Source organism: Leptodactylus fuscus, chromosome 5 (genome assembly GCF_031893055.1).
Source record: "Leptodactylus fuscus isolate aLepFus1 chromosome 5, aLepFus1.hap2, whole genome shotgun sequence".
Classification (NCBI taxonomy): domain Eukaryota; kingdom Metazoa; phylum Chordata; class Amphibia; order Anura; family Leptodactylidae; genus Leptodactylus; species Leptodactylus fuscus.
This window is the reverse complement of record NC_134269.1, coordinates 51,687,450-51,708,537: the sequence shown is the minus strand read 5'-3', so window position 1 is coordinate 51,708,537 and position 21,088 is coordinate 51,687,450. Positions and strand designations below refer to the sequence as shown.

The 21,088-nt window shown below is 44.8% G+C and overlaps 2 protein-coding genes across 2 annotated transcripts in view; one reads left to right on the top strand and one right to left on the bottom strand.

Moving 5' to 3' along the window:
- The window catches only part of LOC142202847 (mitochondrial import receptor subunit TOM20 homolog), a 331,267-nt gene that overhangs the window by 34,082 nt on the left and 276,097 nt on the right, over nt 1-21,088 (bottom strand). The window lies entirely within an intron of this gene.
- Nucleotides 320-20,790, top strand: RAB11A (RAB11A, member RAS oncogene family). Its single transcript, XM_075273107.1, has 5 exons — nt 320-476; nt 11,962-12,157; nt 12,833-13,026; nt 17,481-17,561; nt 19,985-20,790. The coding sequence occupies exons 1-5, from the start codon at nt 437-439 to the stop codon at nt 20,122-20,124; spliced, it is 651 nt and encodes a 216-aa protein (XP_075129208.1). The 5' UTR covers nt 320-436; the 3' UTR covers nt 20,125-20,790.

Below are 21,088 nucleotides of genomic sequence, written 5' to 3'. Positions count from 1 at the left end.
CTCATAGTCCTGTTTTATGCTTTGCCTGCAGTGTCATAACGGACTGCCCACACCCGGCCATACTGCAACACCTCCTGCAGAACAAAGCGCCGCCATTTTGCACCTCTAGCAGCGCTCCCTCGTTTCTCCTTTGCAGCCACACCCGGTGCTTTATTTTACAAACTACACATACTGACAACCTCAATAAGCCATATTAAACCGGCAAAAGAAACGCTGTATTCGAACAAAGTCATAAATGAGTCCGTAACGGGGGTGTACTAAGATGGCGGCGCTTTGCTCCATTGAACCCGGAAGTGCTGCATCCCTGTTTCCGGTTTGGACTGGGCGGAAGCGTTGTTCCTGTTTCAGGGAGGGGTTCGGTCACAGCCGGGCTTCCTGGAGATTTGTCGGTTGTTGCCGATAGCTGCAGATCCGGAGCACTACAAGAAGCGCCAGCATGGGAACCAGGGACGACGAATACGATTATCTGTTCAAAGGTAGAAGCGGGAGGGGCGGCTGACAACGGCGGGGGGAGCCCGGGTGATAATGGCGTCGGTGATGGGGTGCCGATGACGGATTCTTAGCGGCGGGGCGAAGATGGATAAGGGGTTGTGGATGGGGTGTGAAGGAGGGGCACCTGTCACTGTGCAGAATAGGGGGTGATGGGGAGGGGGATTGCGTCAGGGCGAGGTGGGGATGGAGGAGTCGGGGGGTGGATGGATTGGATGCGGGTCACCGGGGACACCTCCTCAGCCTGGGCATACAATATGTCATGTGTAATATATGTCCATCCGTTGTCATACACGCCACAGACGTGATGCAGCAGAGCTGAGATTGTCACCTCATTGTTACACAGCACTGCAGGTAACAAAAGGATCAGGTGAATGACACGGTGAGCTCTGCTACATGTGTATCCGGGAGCCCAGTCCTTGGATGTCCCCAGTAGCGGCACAGGGCTCCGCCAGTGCGTCCAATGCAGCAGTGTCAGTGAGCAGGCCGCAGCTGCAGCCACTACATCACCTCCAGGAAATCCTACATACCTGGAGCGCTGCATTGCTGCTTATTAACCCCGTCATGCCTGGAAGATACTGCACGCTAGGCAAATCATCATCGAGCCCTCACTTCTGACCTAATGTCCTCAGCACACGTTTATTAACCCCTTCTCTCCTACAGCAGTCCACAGCTGTGGTCAGACTGCAATCCACTGCATGACCTCATAGCCACAGGCTGGGAGTTGTAGTGCTGCAGTAGCCGCTTGTGGAGAGTACGACTCCCAGCATGCAGTGATATGGACATGCTGACACTTGTAGTTTCCTGTGCTCATATTCTATTGGGCTGTGTCCTCACTTCCTATGGCAGATAGCTGTTGCCCATTCTGCCTGGTTTCCTCTCTGCCAGCGTCTTAGTGGTGACGTTCGCTCATTCTCTGGCACGGTTTTCTTAAGTAATCTACAATGCCGCTTCCTATCAGCGATTCTTTTTCCTATTTCCGGGAAAACTAATGTGGACTAATGGCTACTAACAGGCCGTGAGGCCGAAACTGGATCGGAAGTGCAGGGCTCTGCCCTAAAATGAATGGATGAGCCGTTTACAGGTGCAGAGTTTATACAAAGGCTCACTCCAGCCCTCAAATTCTTAAAAATTGATAGTGCTCCTCATTTCCGCACCTCTGCGGGTGAATGTGCAATGTCAGCAAATATACTACCAGCACTTGTGTAACGTACAAGGTGACAACCATTAGGGTGAATTCACACTTTCAGGTTTTCAAAGGCAGTTTTTGATGTTAAGATGGATCATAAAAGTACAAAGAACAGCTGATACTACTTTTATTCACCGTGATCTGAAAACCTGAATGTGTGAACCCAACTTGATGTTTCCCAGAGAGAGGCGCCCACATGTGCTCACCTGTGGCTGCTAGGCCTATCACTGGGCAACCACATGGATGATTTTGGGCAGCTCCCGAACAAGCATGACACTTGTAAAGCTTATTCATTAGGGAGTGTAAGTGACTCCTCAGTGAATAAGTATAATGGGATCTGCTGGATATTCAGGTCTCCTTTGTTTAGTAATCTTGATTCATCATCTTCACTTCTCGTTTCTTTCCTTAATGTTAGCCTTTTACTTCAGGGACCCTAACACTATATATTTGTGTAATGCAGCTCATTGTTCCCTGTTATCAGCCAGTTCAGTATTGCAGTAGGACAAACTTGTTCTTCTGTGGGATTATACACAAACACCTGAATCCTAATTCCCTTTATGATCACTGCTGTATCTACCATCTGTCTTCAGTTCTATAAAACGTATTCATCAAGGACGGGTTCAGTCTGTGACATCCAGAAAGATTCCTGGTTATATTTCCCAGTCCAAACACCTAGCTGGGACCAGGACTCCCTCCATCATAGTCCTATATGATGCTAGGAGCCCCTGCCTACCTGTAAGCGCTACTCTCTCTGTTGTAGTCTTGTTTTCAGTACCAGACAGTGGAGTAGCGAGAAGACAGGGACTTTGTTTCCTAGATGGCCATGATACCTGGGGCCTAGCTTAGTGTTTGGTCTGGAAGATATGACTGGTCCATATCTCATGGACTAAACCCAGCCTTTGACACGTGTGGATTGGTTTTAGGATTTTATGGCATGTCTTTAGCATAGGCCATAAATGTCTGATTGGAGGGGGCTGACATGGTTACAGGATAAAGGGAAAAGCTCCAGTCCCTGTATAGTGAGCAGACACCTGTAGGGAAGCTCAGCTCCCATTAATGTTAATGGGACACTATGCAGGGCATGGAGCTAACCGCATCTGGCTCTGTGTATAGTCCGCGTTGCAGAAGTGTCCCATTCAGCTGATCAGTGTAGGGGCTGGCTGTTGGTCCCCATACCAAGCAAATATTTATGGCCTATCCTAAGGATAGGCCATGAAATCCAAAAATCCGGACAACCCCTTCAACGCTTTGACATAATGGATGTCAGGGAGTTTGTCAGTAATTTTTATCACTCAAAACTGCCAACAGTGCTATACTGATGGTGAGAGAGCGGTGTACTATTATTAGTGATGGTCATGCAGGTTGTAATGCGCCAAGATCTTCAGTCTGAGGTATCCTGGTAGTTGCCCCCTTCACCCTCACTCTGCTATTCCTCAGACCCCCTCATCTGCTATAAGCGACGGCTTTTATGCCCATTCAGGAACGTGTTAGCGCCATCACTCCGATCAGAGGGGAGGGATTATGAGGGCGTTCACTGCATAGGTGGGCCCTGTGTGTGAAGGGGTGGCCACCATCTTGGGCTACATCTATAACCATCACCCAAGGTGCGGTAACTTTACACTCGCCATCCTCTGTATGTCAGTGGAGTCTGTAGGCCAACTCTGATTCCTTTGCAGATGGCTGACCGCTCTGATTCATTGAAAAGTAAATTATTGAATACCTATGTAACAAACTATACATCTAGTTATACAATATTGCTAAAGAAATAATCATTTTGTTGTATTCGCTAACTTTTTCCCAAAATTTATCCCAACTTCGACTGCACAGCTCCGTTTAAAGGGATCATAACCTCCAGTAAGAGCTGCCAATATCAGTCACACAGGAATGTGTCTAGAAGTTCTCCAGACTGGACATCTAGGAGATGACTTATTGATCATGGGGACAGACATTGTTCTGGACTTCCTGTTACTAATCCCAGTGAAGAACACCTAGTCAGCCTCCCCCTGTCTGGAATGGGTGATAACAGGGGAAAATGTAAAACATCTGTATATATGGTGAATGCAGAGAGGAGAGCGCAGCCATTAGTCCTAGTGTCCCTTTAACTTCCTGGTTAGTGAGTAAATGTCCTACCGGCCGCCAGCGCTGCGCATTGTGCTGCCGTGTCACCTCCAATGCTGTTTCCTGTAGGAGGACTTTGAGCCTTGTTGTGTTCGGGGTCAGTAGTCCTAGCACAGTTTGACCTCTCAGGAGTCAGGAATGTTGGGTGGGGTGTATGGGGGGGTGAGCACAGACTTGTACAAGACTGATAATATTTCTTAGCGTATAACTGCAATCTTCCAGAGCCCCAGATCTTCTCTTATAGTGGCTGGCAGGTTATGTTACTGTTAATAAGGCAGACAACCAGGCTGGTGAGTGCACGGAAATGGTTAAGTATAAACTATTCATGCAATACAAGTTGGGCCTAGTATCTGGTTATCTAGTCAGCTTTAGTGCTCCTGATAGTGCACGTTGCCCTTGTAATATACTTATATGACTTGTGTACGGTAGTAATACTTTGACTAATATATAGGTAACCTGTTTCCTGCAGACATCACTAGTCGTTCACCTATGCATCCAGGATGAGCTATTGCAGTTTTCCAGTTTCCACATGCAGAATAGCCCAGGTCGCCGGAGCTGATTGGCTTGTGGCTCCCTCCTATGGTTTGTGGAAGAATGGGGGCCCATTGTACTCCTGTATGTGTGACTGCTTCATTCACCTCCATGGGACTGCTGGAGATAGCCGCACTCAACAACCTCCAGCAGTCCATAGAGAATTAATGGAGCTGCACTGCACATAATCAACACTCTGCTCCATTCGGAAAGGCGATGGGACCCCCGTTCTTGTGATCAGCTGGGGGTACAGTGGATAACCTCAAATAATTGGAATGCCATTTTAAAGGGGACTTTTCCAAAAGGCCTTGTAGGTTAGCAGAGGTCTGACAAGAAGGAACCCACACCAATCTTGAGATGATCCTCAGAGCCATCCGAATCAAAGTATATTTGCCATTATGCAAATGAGCTCTTTGGAGCGATGAGGGCGTGGCCACTGCTCCAGAGAGGTAAGAGACCACATCCTCATTGCTCCAAAGAGCTCATTTGCATATCGACGAAAGCCACAATAGGAGTAGTCAGCGAGTCACAAGAGGAAAGCACCATTGGGTTGTGGTTAATCTGAATCAATCTGCAGGGCTGGCTACTTGTGACAGACTCCCTTTATCAAAGAGAGTGGCTGCTTATGGACTCCCGTCCTTGTGGGGACCATGTAGTTTGTAGTTTTGGGGTCCAGCATTAAAGAATGGTCATAACTTTAATGTGTGATCAACGCATATATAATATATATATATACACACACGCACACACACACACACATCTTCACTTGTTTACTATAGCAGATGAAAGTGTAGGCTGTTTCAGACGTTTGTTCCCTTTCTGCTGCAGTTTGCATATCTTGGTTGTGCACTACGCGCTTGAGTAACCATTTGTTTCCATCTATAGGTTTCTCATAAGCTGTTTTTCTGTTCTTACGTTTAACTCATTAGTCCTAAAGTCACCAGAACATTTATGAACTTTCAGTTAAATTACTCAGCAAAAAATTAATGGGTCTGTCCAGGAAATTGGAAATTTCTGGCCTGATGTCTGATTGATGGGCGGCTGGAGGATGGCCCCCTGCACCCATTACTTGTATGGGGCTGCTTCCTACACTTGGCCCAAATTTGTTTGCTCTTGTCTCTGTATAGTGGCCAGGCATCGGTACTGCAGCTTATCTCCCATTGACTTCCCAAGGGGAAAACACCGTCTGATTTAGGTGACCCTAACCTATCTATCTGCAGGGCTGGTTTGATGTGCTGGGTTTTGGTGACAGGCTTCCTGTAAGAAACTCTGGCCTCTTAAGGGTATATTCACACAGAGTTTTTTGCAGGTGGATTTTGATGCGGAATCCACCTCAAAATCTGCCTGCAAAAACGCCTCCCATTTATTTCAATGGGAGTCACTCACTTTTTTTTTTTTTTTTTTTTCACCTAGTGGGAAAAAAAAAAGTGACGTTCTATCTCCACGCGGATTCTGCAGCTGAGTTAGCTGTGGCGTCCGCGCCTTGAGACACCATCCTGCTTAGGCCCATTCATCCGGGCCTAATTAGGAGAGGGATGCCATAACAGGATGCCGATGCGTTGCATCCCGTTCTGGCTAAAGCCACACGGCAGAAAAGGTTTCCACTGTGTGAACATACCCTAATAATTCTGGCATATAGTGGAAAGTCCTGTGTGCCAGAACTGAAATCTACACCAGTCCAGGAATGGCATACATTTAAGGTAGAATTCTTGCCACTTTTTTAGCATGAGGATATAGTACTTTGAGGGGCTTTTTCAACATGTTTCAAAAAAATATCAAGCAGGGCACAGAAAGAGAAAAGTCATATTTTTGGAGCAGAAGAGGGCTCTGTGCTTAATATATGTAAGATCTACACCCACTGACGATGATATGTTAAAGGGATTGTCCAAGAATTGGGCAGACTACAGAGGAGCCCAGGGCAGGTGTAACATTATTAAAATAAATAAACCCTACTCACCTGTCCCAACACTCTGTCCACTATTGCAGTCTGTTGAGTGGCGCCCAGTGTTTGGGTCCCCAAAAGTCCTGTGCCCCTTATGATCAGTGAGACCAGTCAGCGGCCTCAAGCTGTAGAGTAGTTCATCGTACTTGGAGGAAATTGCCATTCAGGAGTCTAATCCCGCATTCATGTGACCATCTTTACCTGTTAAACCCAGTCCGTGTGTTCACCGGATTTACCAGCCTGAACAGTGTGCCAAGAGATGGACTCCTAGCATTATAGTTATCTATGATGCCCAGTGTCCCTGCCCCCCAGTGACATACTGTCCTGTAACAATTACCATATAGGACGTCACTGGGAGGCAAGGACTCCTGGCATCATAGATGACCATACTACTAGGATTCAGTCTCACAGCATAAGGTGCAAGCTGGTAAACGCAGCCAACATGGAAGCCATGTAAATGCATAGTTACACTTGTGAGAACAATATTGATGGATGTCACCCCACTATGCCAAAAATTTAAAAAAATCCTTACCGTATATACTCGAGTATAAGCCGAATTTTTCAGCACAGTTTTTGTGCTGAAAAAGCCTCCCTCGGCTTATACTCGAATCAAGCAAGAATCTCCCATAATATAGTAAAAAAAAAAAAAAAAAAAAAAGGCTTTAAAAAAAATAAAAATAAAGTTAATAAAAGTTGTAAATCCCTCCTTTCCCTAGAATACATATAAAAGTAGAAAATGACTGTGAAACACATACACATTAGGTATCCCTGTGTCTGACAGTGCCCAGTCTACTGAATATAGGGGATCTGCTCCTGTTCCGTTGGGAAGGGGTTAATAGGAGCACTGCAGATACCCTATAGTCAGCCAGGCTGAATTCCAAGTGGGGGAAAAAAAACCCAGTCCTCAAGCTCAGGGAAGGGGCAGACAGACAGACAACCAAAACACCCCCTCCCCTTTCCCAGCACCTACTGCACCCAAAAACTCCGACCATTTTAATTTTTGAAATTTTCCAGTAGCTGCTGCATTTCCCCCCCTCGGCTTACACTCGAGTCAATAAGTTTTACCAGTTTTTTGTGGTAAAATTAGGGGCCTCGGCTTATATTCGGGTCGGCTTATACTCCAGTATATACGGTAAATACAGCTGAAGAGAATTTGTAAAGTAGTCTTAGAAGACCACTCAAGTACTTGGATTTACAGATTTTTTGCGTTTAGGCAATGTGTCCATTAAACCCTGTTCACACAATGTAGCCAAGGGGCACCCAAAAGTCAGGGCTGTGGAGTTGGGGAAAAAATAGACTGAGAATTATTTACTATCTAATTCATTTATTACTATTGTAACTATTAGCTACATAGTGTGTTACATATTTACTTTCATAGGAAGTCCATCACTGGCTTTTTACTGAATTAGGATCTTTGCTGCTCCTGGCAGCCATTTATGGAGGAGTCTGAGTCGGGCTGTAGAGTTGTTGCTTTGGCCTGCAGACTCCACCGCCCTGGCCAGGACTTGTGGTGAGGTTGGCGCGCTGTGAAATGACTGCAGTTGAATACACTTCTATTATTAAGCACTTTCAACTGCAGTCATTTAAAACCATGACCATTCCCATGTGGAGGCGTTTTTTTTTTTTCCGCCACATATCAGGTGCAGCGCAGCCTCAGCGTGTAAACACAGCATCAGTATTGGTTCAGGTGTGTCTCTGTAATGTCCTGCCCCAGTGTATAGAATGTACTGCAGATGGTTCCCTAGTGCTAAGATGTGACTCGAGGCCTAGGCTTCTAGTGGCCGCCCTGCACCTCCTGTGTGGGTGTCATCACACGGTTACCAAAGTGATTCACGCAACACACCCTGTGAAATCACAAGTCTATAGTGCACGGCCTATTGCGTCACACGGCTGAAGGCTTTACTGCAAGCTATACAGGGTGACAGTGCTAAGGACTGTCCATATACAATGGAAGCTCTGGGTGGCGCCACATTTTTCTTTGGGCCGTTTCCCATCGTGTACCTTGCTCTTTTAGGAGCCCTGCGCACACCTCTTGCCTGTTTGTGTACTCGCCTCTCATGACTTCCTCCCATTATTGAGAGGAATGTCTGTCTCTTGGCAGATAACACAGAGGGGCAGCATAAGGAGATACCCTGAGGGGGGTAACAGAAGTCCTCTCCCTCCAGAATGTCTTCCCTTACTTGTCCTGGCTTGCATGCATTTCTATTATGGGTGCTCAACGCCTTAATCTTTTCTTTGTGGCCGCCCTGTGGTGTAACTGTAAATTTGTGTCCTGACCTGGGATCAATCCTTTGTTGGATAGAGGGAATCCTGCAGTACTAAAGTCTGCTCCTACTGCATACCTTTATTCTGAGTAGATCCCACGTCGGGGGAGGGGCAGCGGAATGAAAATTCCTTCCTAAATCTACCCTGATAACCCAAAATATGCAGAGCTGCTTATCTGCTGCATTTCTTCTATTGCTCAGCAGTCTTCTGCACTATTTTAGCACCTGCAAGTCTATTAGAGGTTAATTCCCGACTACTGTGGATGCCTCTGAAGAGGGTACAGACACCTTTGGGTAGATCTATCAATACTGTCAGCCGTGCAGACTTTGGCGCAATGTAAAATCTGTCATTAATTTGATAGATATCTGCAACATATTTATTAAAATGTCTTGCGGATCATGATAAATGTCTCTAATATTAACAACTGTTCTCCTACCGGCAGAGGCGCCGCACCAGGTCTGACTTGTTGTACGTGTTTTCTTATATACAATGGCAAATATGTCTTGTAGCTGCTATTCACAAAACAGGCTAGCACCACACCCCTGAAATGGTTAAAGTGACGTTAGCATCCCTTCTGTTTGATCGGTGTGGTAGATTTGCCTTGCAGCCGGAGCAATAAGCTAGCGGCAGGTGTCCAGTCAGGTAGAGGTTAAATACTGTGTGAGCCGACATGGACCTCTCCCTCTGTGAATGCATGCGCTCAGGCTTACTGAAGGGCAGGTCTCCTTCAGACTTCACCTTGGTAGCTTATTAGGAAGTGTCCCGAGAGCGGGGAGACCTGTCGGACGGGTGCACCTGGGTGGATGTAGTGAATGTATCATCGTGATGACACTAGGGTGAGCAATGCTGATTCACCATGGGGTGATGTTTCTCCCGGCCTTGGCTCTTCAAGGTATCTCTTAGGTAATACTTGGGGCTAGAATTTGAGCAGATGTGACTAGACCTAGCCTGTATCCAGCATTGGGCTTTATAGAGCTACTGAAAATCATATGAAGAACTGAACGTCTCCTTTAAGACTAGACTTACAGTGCTGGAGAGGGACTCCTAGCATTATAGCGGGCTGTGATACTACAGTCCCTGCCTCTGTGACATCTATGATGCTAGATACACGGTCACATAGTGTTTACAGTGTGGGACATTATACTAAGAGACGGACTTCTAGCATTATAGCTATCTGTGATGTCACGTATACTGTCCCATTAGGGTTTACGTATGGGACAGTGTATCTAGTATCATAGATAACTATAATGCTAAGAGTTTGACTTATCACATAGTGTAAAGGCCGGTAAATCTGGTGTATACACGGACCAAGACTCATACTCGTAACTAGTGTGAAACCAGACTTAAGAATTATCTGTCAGGAACAAAATGGAACCCAAACCAATAACGGTGGCTAATAGAGGTCTTTAATAGGGGCAGTAACTGATGACAAAAGACACAGAACCATCTATTTTAGATATGCAAATCTGCCTGCAAGTGCCCTGTAGAAAAATTTGCTGACAGGCCCCGCCCCCAGTGCACTTGTAGGCGGATTTGCACATCTATAAGAAGATAATCTCTGTATTGCTTCATAATTTTCTCACCCAACAGAGCAACATCAACTTTTTTTAAGGGGAGTGGGATCAGTGGCAGATATACTGCGACAGATTTAGGAAATTTTATCCTTTCCGCTGCGGTTATATTTCACTAGAATCCCATCCATTTTGTAGGGACTGTAAAGCTGCGGCGTTTATGCCAAGTGGGGCTTCAGCCTTAAAGTGGTTTCCAAGATATTGATGGCCTGTCCTTTGGACCGTGTATAGGGCTCGGAGCGGGCGGCTCCATACCCTGTGTAGTGGCTGGGCTGCATTATTCCAGTTCCGTTCCCATTGATACGATTGAGCTGAGTGAGTTTATCCATATATGTGAATTGATATTGATGATTGGTAAATATAAAAACCACTCAGAGAACTGCTCAGCTAACCTCCGTGTCCTTTTATTTCTGTATGACCCTTCATTTCAGCAGCATCGTCAGTCGTAGAAAGTCCATTGACTTTGTGCAGCAGATTTGTAATTTTTATTCTCTGCATTCCCCTTCTAAAAGTTATGCTGTAATAAAACTTCCTTTAATTTTACCCATCTAATTGACTTATCCCCTATCCTGTGCATAAATTGCAGAACAGTGGGGGTCTGGCTGCTGGGACCCCCACACATCACAAGAACGGGAATGTCTTCCTCCCAATATGTGCTCCCGTTCCATCCCCTTCTCTTGATCAGAGAGGGGGGGGGGGGGATACCATCAATCTGAAACTAACTTAGGATAGAGATATCCTGTGGATGACATGGTGAAAACTCTATTTTATTAAGGGGTATTCCTATTTAGTGTATATTGCTTGGGTTATGCCAATAGTTTAGGATTTAGCTCAGAGTGGAGATGCTCCATATAAGTTTATAGGGACAGCTGCCGTTCCTTTCACAGTCCAGGAGCACCGACTTCTGGTGAATTTGAGAAGGGGGCTGTAGTGTTGCAGCCATTTTATTCTCTGGTTCACTTGGGTCCTAAAGGACAGACCCTCACCGATCCTAAAGTGGTGGCTAACACTAGGTTCCCACTAGCGTTCGGGTTTCCTTTTTTTTGGTTCACTTGGGTACCCAAAAAACATAAACCCTATCCGCTTAAAGAGGACTTTTCATGTCCTTAGGCACATGCGTTTTTATGTACCGCTAGAAAGCAAACAGTGCGCTGAATACAGCTTTCCTGTTATTTGCCTCGGGGCAAGAGATATTGGTGCCGTTACCGTTCTCTGCCCACTGTCAGAAGGGCGTTCCTGACAGTCTAGCTAGGCTGTGAGGAGTGCCTCCTCTGACAGTACTTGTCCATACAAGTGCATTAGATTGAAGGGCATTTCTCTTCACCTATTTTAAGCAGAATAGGGGACACACAGAATAGGGGAGTGTGAACGCAGTGATATGTTAGCAGTAGGCCATCACTTTATAACATGTGAATATCATCTTAAAGGGGAGTTGTCCTGTTATTGACACTTATCCCCTATCTACAGGACAGGGGATAAGTATCCAATCAGTAGGCCGCCCCATAATCAGAAGGTCCCAGGCGCTTCCATGGGTCTGCGATTGCATTACAGCCCCAGCAGCCCCATAAAAGTGAATTGAGGACACTGGCGCTTCATTCACAAGGAGGCCTTGGGGGGGGGGGGGGACTTTAAGTCCCGTGTCCTCCTGATCACTGAGGGACCTGCTGACCAGGCCCTCAGCGATTGTACACCTATCCCTTGTCATGTCGAGAGCAAGTATCCGGAATGGGACATCCCCTTTAAGTAATGACGTATCTGATTATTCTGTATACAGTGTGATAACTATAGCGACATTGATTTAGATGTGTTTTTCTTCTAGTACACTCATTTAACCCTTTCTTCTCTTTTCCATACAGTGGTGCTGATTGGAGATTCTGGAGTTGGGAAGAGTAACTTATTGTCTCGATTCACTCGCAATGAGTTCAACTTAGAGAGTAAAAGTACCATTGGTGTGGAGTTTGCCACAAGAAGCATCCAGGTGGACGGGAAAACAATCAAAGCTCAGATATGGGACACAGCCGGACAGGAACGATACCGCGCAATCACCTCAGCGTGAGTCTGCCATATCTAATAGGGGTGGAAGTAATGGCATTGCATGAACCTGACTGGTTATAGATCAGATTTCCTAGTGCAGAGGACATCATAGGGAAGGAGAAATTATAGTATGGTCCATGCCCCATATACACTTTAATGAGGACTCCTGTAATACTTTACAGCATTTCATCTTCAGCATCACTGCAGTACTATCTGGCGTGGATCACTACTGAATGATGGGCATTACATGGGCTAATACTCCCTCTAATTTAAAGAGGACCTTTCACCATTTGGGGCACATGCGGTTTAATAAACTGCTAGAAAGCCGACAGTGTGCTGAATTCCCTTTCTGTGCCCCCGGTGAAGAGCTATCGGTGCCGATACCATAGCTCATCATTGTCAGAAGGATACTTCACCTGGGGCACAGAAAGTGAAAGCCAGTAGTGCCCGGAATTCAGCGCACTGTCTGCTTTCTAGAAGTGTATTAAACCGCATGTGCCCCAAATGGTGAAAGGTCCTCCTTAAAGTATGGCAGAAGCCTGCTGTACAGCACAAACTTCCTCCAGACTGAGGTTATACCTTAGAAATGCCCAGCTTACTTCTAATGTACGTGTAGGAATGCTTTCTGATTTTGCATTCTGTGATGTGTGATTCTTCTATAGCCATGTCTAACTTCTTCTCTTCTTCCAACAGATATTATCGAGGAGCTGTGGGTGCTCTGCTGGTGTACGATATTGCCAAGCATCTCACCTATGAGAATGTTGAAAGGTGGTTGAAGGAGTTGAGGGACCATGCAGACAACAACATAGTCATCATGCTTGTGGGCAACAAGAGCGACTTGCGTCACCTGAGAGCTGTGCCCACCGATGAAGCCCGAGCCTTTGCAGGTCATTACCTTTGTAATTTGTCACATCTCTTAGCATGTAGTTATATCATTCTATATCCATGTCACATACAAAGAGATAGGTGTGAGGTGTTGCTTTGAAGGACCTGCATTTCCTATAGCCTATATCTGCAGTATTGTCAGCAGTTCTGCATTTATTCCTGAACAACGCATGCATCTCATGTCTGCACAGCCCATTGGCGGCCTGTAAAATGGCACAACATAACTAGCATTTTACATAAATGTATTTATAGGCTCAGGCTCTGCCCGCCATTGCCTCCATCAGTTCAGTCACACATAACATTGTGTTTCTATTCATGTCATGTGGCTTCACTTGCTTTTGACATATATGTGGTCATATTCCTCAGGCCGTAGCTTTACAACAGAAGATCTTTGTATGACACTAAAGGACACTCGATTCCAAGCCATTTACACACCTCCCTTTACTTATTAATGCTCACATTTTGCAGCGTATGTGTGTAGTTATAGGAAGTCTGCATAAAACCAGAACATTGAATTATTCATATTCTTCTGATCCTCCACTGCATCAGGCATTGGAGTTTAGTGTTGTGCAGGCCTCAGAGCTGAAATCTCTCATTGCTCCCTGCTAGCTCAATGTGTGAGCACAGCCTTGCTGGGTAGTGTAGTCTGTGCTCGTATATAATAAACTGATATCGGAGGAAAAACTATCGCACTCCAGTACAGGAACTCCGCTAGTTAGCGAGACTGAACATTGTTTCTTATGACAGCCTGGAGAATTGTCAGTGCAGCTCAGAATCAGAATTGGGCTCAAGCTCAGGAAAAGCAAATACAGCAAAAAGTCTATGTATAAGGTACACGTGCCCCAATAATAGTGGTATCATGAGTGCAATCTCTCAGTTCACTGTGATGCCTTTGTTTGGTGCAGGTACAATGGGTTCATCTAAGGTCTTATTATTGTAAAAGTTCTAGTAATCTATTCATTGACTGTACTAAGGTAACTCCTTCAGTTCCTTGCTCTCCTTCTTGCAGCAAGTACTCATGGGAAATACAACATTACATTATCATATGCGGAGTAGGTCATGTTTGGCACATATCTTGTCAGACTACATTGCCTCCTGATATAAGCGGGGAATGTCTATGGTATATTCTGCACCCACTACAGGGATCTCTGTAACGACTGCTTACTGCGCGGTGTCTTTTCGTATTTGCTATGGTGTTATCAGACTTGTGAGGTCACACCTATAACCTGATAAGATGACATTGAAAAGTTTCCCAATGCTAACGAATAAAATAACCAGTAAAGTTGAGAAGCCCATTCACACTATAGGATTGTCTTGGCCTGGGTATGGGGACTGTCAACTCTGCTTCATTGCAGCTATTAGGGGAGTAAGAATCACACAGTTGGATTTTAAGGTCACATGACCTTTTAATCCCCTTAGTGTACTGTTGAGGTTTGGGGTTTTTTTTTTACTTTTTTGGGGGGATTTTGCCTATTCTGCTTCATTTTCCACACTCTTCCATTCATATCTGTATCTGACAGCATGTGAATGTGAAACCAGAGAATGTTATCTTATTTTTCACCCCAATCATTAAAATCTGGTCACAAAAAGGCATTAGATATTTTTTCTGTATGCATTCCTGGCATCGACTCACTCCCCTCTCCCATTACACTGAGACTGTAGGTATATAGGGGGAGTAGGTGAGATGGCTGCGAGGCTAATAATCTTAATAAAATGCTATAAAGGAAGAATATACTTTTATTTTCCCACTGTGGATGATGTAACTAGAGGATATAAGGTGACTCCTCCTGTCAGATTGACAGGCAGGATTTAGTGGACAGGTTTTGCAATATTATATGTAGGATTGTAAGGAGAGGGCGGATGTTCTTGAAGAGAATATGTAGTTACATGCCCCACAAATCATATCTGCTCTCCTATAGTTGTCATGGCAGGCAGGCAATAGTAAGAGAAGGTATGCCCATATCTGACCTACCCAATGGAAAGCTGATGGATTATGGCAGAACAGTGGCACAAGTGTGGTTAGTGGGTAGCCCTTGTCCTATATAAAAGAAGCAATATAGTAGGGGTCAACTATATAGAGCCTAGAATAACCTGACCTTAATGGTGTCTAGCTAGACTCCCACATGTAGTGACTGTAACCTAATGCTACCAGCTGTACCTGGCCGGCATGTGCCCTCTTCATGCCATCCTCTTCATAGTACTCTTCCTTGAGCATCCTATTAGTTTTATCATCTAGGTGGAAAGCGTCTGTCACGGTTATTTAGTCACAGTATGGCGGTAGTAGACAATGTAACACTGTTATATGGGCAGTATAATGAATGGCTAGCCGTCAGACTGTAATCCTGTGTGTTCTTGAATAAACCTACATTGTAGCTCGTATAAAAAGGAAGTGCAGGCTTATATAATCTGATAAGAAGGAAGTTCCTCTGCTTTCTGCTATGTGTAGTTGCATAGTGTTAGATACCAGGCCATCCATTTTTGCTATATTTTTTCAGTGTGCAGTCTCTTATGATTTTTATCTGGCAAGTCGCCAGCAGATGCTTGGCAAAGTGTCAGCGGTAAAACCTGTGACCTAGGTAGAAGTATATACTGAGCAGCGGTGTAGCTGGTACTGACTGGATTTAATAGAAGTGCCGATGTTAATATATTTGCTTTGTAGTATGGCTATCTCCAGCCTATTTATTACATATGTTGGGGGGGCTACGTTAGGTTCACACAGTCTGGGGGTTATATCATGGCTTTGTGCTCTGATGGATACATTTCCTATTCCCCCTTCCAAACAATTTCATCAAAAGGCTGGCATCAAACACGTGAATTATGTATGAAAAAGGCCTCTCTTATAACACTTAGCCCCTATCCTCTGGATAGAGAATAAGTGATCATCAGTCAGACCTCTAGTGATTCCAAGAATGGTGGCTTATGTGAACGGTGTGCATGCATGCTCGCCGCTCCATCCACTTCTGTGGGACTACCAGTGTTCGGTGATCTCCATCAGTCCCTTAGAAAAGCATGTGCAATACCGTTATATTCACATAAGACATTCAGGACACCCACTGCCCCCGGTTCATGTGATTGCTGGGGCTCACCCGTGGCCAGGCACTTATCCCTTATCCACAAGAAATTAGAATAAGTGTTAACTTTAAAGGGGATTTCTTACTATGGTCACCTCATAACGGTCAATTGGACTTTTGCCTTGGCAAGTGTAGTTGTAAGGTCTGCTTTAGATAGTGACTGGTTACCTTTAAGCCTTAAGCAAACGTATTAAGAATCTCTGGTTGCAAGGATTTGGTTTACAAAGCCAATAGCCTGCTGGGGATCCACAGGCCCTCAGGTCCATAGCCTGTGTGCTGTCATTTAGGTGCAGCGAAGAGCCACTGTTCTGTGCTGCGAAGAATACCTATTGTAATCCCCATACACCCATTGATTTTACTGACATCGTGTCAGTCATTGTTCATTCCTGCAGGAAAAGCAAACTTTCATGCCGTGGGTTCTGCCAGCATCAGCAGCTGATAGAGGGGGTCACTACCGACACCTTTATCAATGCATGTAATAATTGGGAACTCCCAGCCACAAAAGGGGATTCCATATTCACTACTTCGAAAGCTGAGGACTTTTAGGCTATTGCCCTACACAGCTCCACATTTGGACATCTTTTCAGCACAGTCTGGAGAACTTTATAAAACTGTCTTCAGTAATCCCTCAGTTTACATGAAGGAAACTGGCAGCAAGATGCATTGTGCCCGCAGATGAATCGTATAGATAGAAAGAGCTGATGGCAGAGGAGGAAGGAACACTTACACCTCACTCCCCTATCATTCACTGTGCATGCACCTATAGGTAGGGATTTGGCTATTCACTATAACTCTCTCCATGTTGTATCTGTACAAGTATACATACATCCAGGTAGTTTGCTTATAGAAGTAGAAATGTGACTTAATTCTGCACACTCTTCCCCTTTTATAGATCTGCTTTTCCCTTCCCCAGTTTTGACATGGCGAAGCAGGATTATCTGTAGGTTCAGAGTCATTGACTTCAGCAGTTTCTACATTATCCTGAGCTGTACAATATCCTGAAGGATGTATCAGCAAGCTTTGGCAGTCCAGCTGTTGCGAAACTACACCTCCCAGCATGCCCAAGCTGTTCTCAGAACTCCCACGAGTGCCTAGAGCATGCTGGGACATGTAGTATCACAACAGCTTGCTGACCACTGTATTAAAGTGCAGGTCTCCCAGGGTGGCTGAACACCTGGCTGTCCAACATTTTTACATCAGTTGACTCCCGTCACTGTCACTTGACAATTGTTGTCCTTGTCAGCTGCAGATTTTCAAGGCCCTCCTTGCGCCAGTGTTGATAATGTGCCACATTAGTCAGGGATCCCCAGATCTCTGCTAATGGTTTATTGTGGAAAGTGTGTCATTGCCGTCACTGATTTACCTTGTTTGATGTCTCTTTACAGAAAAGAACGGTTTGTCCTTCATTGAGACTTCCGCCCTGGACTCTACAAACGTGGAGGCAGCCTTCCAGACTATCCTGACAGGTGAGCCACGGCTGCAGTTTACAATGTCTTTATGGTCTCTAATAAAATATCAGCTGTTACCTTCTGTTACATGGTGGCACTAAATCGTACTACTGCTGGCCGAGGGCATTCACTATTCACAATCTGCACTGGCCCAAAGTATTGCAATACACAAACTGCTGTTCAGATAAATGACAATTTGGCCATCTTTCGTGTGGTGTTTGGGCTACGGTGCTGCGGCAGTCATGGACCTCTGATGGTTTGTTGTAGGATATGTGAATTATAAGCTTACTTGTAAGAAGCTGCCTCCTTCAAAAAGGAACCCAGTAATGCCAAGGTCATAAGATAATGAGAACAATGTACACATTGCTAGCGTCTTGCCATGTATGTAGGTTACTGATTCTGCCGTGTGCTTCTTCCATGAATCCTATAATGAATTTGAATGCCAAGTAAAGATACCTAGGTTTTAAAGGGGTTGTCCAGCCCCAGATCAGTTCTTCTTACTGAAGACATAGCCATGGGCTAGGTTATCTGTGTTTGATCTGTGGGGGTCTGACTCCCAGACCCTCCACAGATCAGCTGTTCCAGCAGTAATGACATCGGTGCTGCATTGCCCTGGTAAGGTTAAGGCTAATTTATGGGCTGGATTTTCTGGTCTATGTGTGTAGGAGGCTTTAATGTGACCAGTTTCTATAGGTTTGTGCTGATTAATATGGTCAGCAGACAATAAATCCCTACTTGTAAGTTTGGCCGATGTGTAGGAAGCTTTAGCAGACACGTTGTGCTGCTGTACCACGGATTACTCTTGCAGTTTATATATGTACAGTAGTCCCTAGTTGTCTTCTGCTAGATGTTATGGCTGTACTGAAACTTTGCACCAGGGTCAGACCCACATCACTAGCTGTTGACATCAGGCCAAGAACCATATCACTGGCACTTAGCTTCTGGGACAAGATCACATAACAGGAACTTGGCATTACAGCCTGCTTTGTAGAAAGGGACTTCGTACATTTATGGATAACCCTATTCAGGCTGTAATGCTACTGACCTACTCTCTCAGGACTTGCTTGTTTAGTCTGTGAATAAAGTCATAGATGGCTGATCTGAGCATGCATGGTTATGAAGTAGTCAGACAGGATTGGCAGGTTTGCAACTCCTAGGCAACTCTGGTGCTCTTAAGAGTTTTTTTCAGGACTAGGATTTTGATGTTTTATACTAAGGATAGATAATCAGTGTAAGGGTGGTGGGTTTTTTTTTTTTTTTTTTTTTTTAAACTCGTTTTATTGAAAAAGATGTAACAATGAAACAATACACTCAGGAGTACACATAATCAAAACATACAAAATAAAATACAATGAAAAGGAAAAAAGTCTAAACAAACAAAGATCCACCACACCGCCATCCCGACCCAGGCTAAACCCACCCCGCCTACAAAAGACGGGTGGTGGGGGTTTAACACCCAGCACCCTACTGATCAGCTGTTTCAAGAGACTACTCTTTAGACAAGAGCTTAACGGAAAAGGTGCTGTACATTGCATAGTATTGTAGTTCAGCTCCATTCCTTTGAATGGGACTGAGCGACGAACAGGCCGTGTGACGGAAGAACATTACGTCACTTGTCCTGTGAAGAAGAACTGATCATTGCGGGTCTGACATTTTCTCTGATCTAATATTTGTGTCTTATCCAAAGGATACATCATCAATATTAATATTCTGGAAAACATCCCTAAATCCAGTCTCTTCACTTCTTTCCTAGACCTTTGGACAGGCACCATAGACTTGTCTTAAAGGGATCCTATCATTACAAAGTTGTTGTTTTTTCTAAGATGTAGGCATTGCCTTAAGAAAGGCTATTCTTTTCCTACCTTTAGATGTCTTCTCCGTCCCGCCATTCGGTAGAAATCCTGGTTTTCTTCAGTATGCAAATGAGTTCTCTTGCAGCACTGGGGGCTGTCCCCAGCGCTCAAGCAACACTGGGGATGTCCCCAAAGCTGCGAGAGAAATCTCCAGCTCCGCCTCTATCTTCTTCTGGAACGGCCTCTCCCTGCGTCTTCTTCCAGCGGTGGGGGTCAAACTTCTACGCATGCACAGTCGGCTCTGCCATGGTTTCTTCCTAAAACAGCATCAAATCTGTCCATAAGTGGCTTCTAGTATTACAGCTTGGCTCTGTTGAAGAGAATGAAGTGGAGCTGCAATATAACATATGACCTGTAGACAGGTGTGGCACTGTTTTAGGAAGAAAGTTGCCTTGTTTTTTTAAAATCCCAGACAACCGCTATCTGTGCAGCCATGACTTGTCCTTGGTGCATCAGTAATAAGTGTAAGCCACATGAAAGGATCTGACATTTGTTTACACTGTAACCTTCCCTACACAAAACTTCATCACATGTCCCGTAGGCGGCTGTTCTTTCTCCATTCTTACCTGTCTCCGTTTTGTTTTTCAGAGATTTACCGCATTGTGTCCCAGAAGCAGATGTCTGACAGACGTGAGAATGACATGTCCCCCAGTAACAACGTAGTTCCCATACATGTCCCACCCACCACTGAAAATAAACCAAAGATGCAATGCTGTCAGAACATATAACGGCTGCTGCCTGCGACGTGCCAGGCTCTGAATCCCTGTGTCCAGCTCTGGAGGGGCCAGGCTCTGTACCTGTCCAGTCCTAGAGGTGCCAGGCTCTGTATATTCCCCACGTCCTGCACTGGACTCTTTGGAATTCTTTTTTTTTTTTTTTTTTTTTTTTCTCCCCTTTTTTTTTTTTTTTTTTTTTTGTTAATATATTTTTTTTGAGTGTATGTGTGTAAGAACTTTAATTTTACTATTCCATCTGGATTTTTACATGTCTTAAATTCTTATGATTTTCCAACTTCCTATATTAAAGAAACAATCTAATTCATTCTCTCTTTCTCTCTCCCTTTGCTCTGCCTTCTTCCTCCTTTCTTCTCTAAAGATAAGATGATTCCAGGTCTGCCCTAACCCCCCCGTCCTTCCTCCTCTTCCTCTCCACTCAGAGATGTCTGTATAATATATGAAATAAAAGCATGTTGTCTGCTGGAGGCATATTCTCCTCATACCTTGTGACTCAACAGATCTTTTTTCTGTTTTTGGGTTGTTTTCTCACTCTAATCTAGTAATAGGTAATGTCACTTGTATGTCACTCATTGCTAGAACCGCTGTTTTGATCTATAGAAACTACATGGAAAAAAACAGGTGTGATGTGTAATAAAGTGTTTATACTGTTAAACCTTACGTCACGTTTTTCTCTTCATGCTCTGCCTCCATGCCGCTTTTTATCTGCAGATATTTCAGAACTTTTATACTCTGTCATTTTAGTGGTTTGCTGCTAAACTTCAATAAGAGGGTGCAGGAATTTGGGCAACCATATCTGTACTTAAAGAGGACCTTTCGTGCCCCTGGGCTGGAGATATCAGTGCCGTTAGTTTTGGCACCGATCTCTGCCCACTGTCAGAGGGGCGTTTCTGACAGTCTAGCTGGGCTGTGAGGAAGGCCCCTTCTGACTACTCGTCCATAGCTCTGTGCTGTCAGA

Coding starts and splice junctions, on each gene's coding strand:
- RAB11A (XM_075273107.1), top strand. CDS start 437: ATGGGAACCAGGGACGACGAATACGATTATCTGTTCAAAG. Junction 477..11,961: donor ATACGATTATCTGTTCAAAG/GTAGAAGCGGGA, acceptor TTTTCCATACAG/TGGTGCTGATTGGAGATTCT. Junction 17,562..19,984: donor CTTCCAGACTATCCTGACAG/GTGAGCCACGGC, acceptor TTTGTTTTTCAG/AGATTTACCGCATTGTGTCC.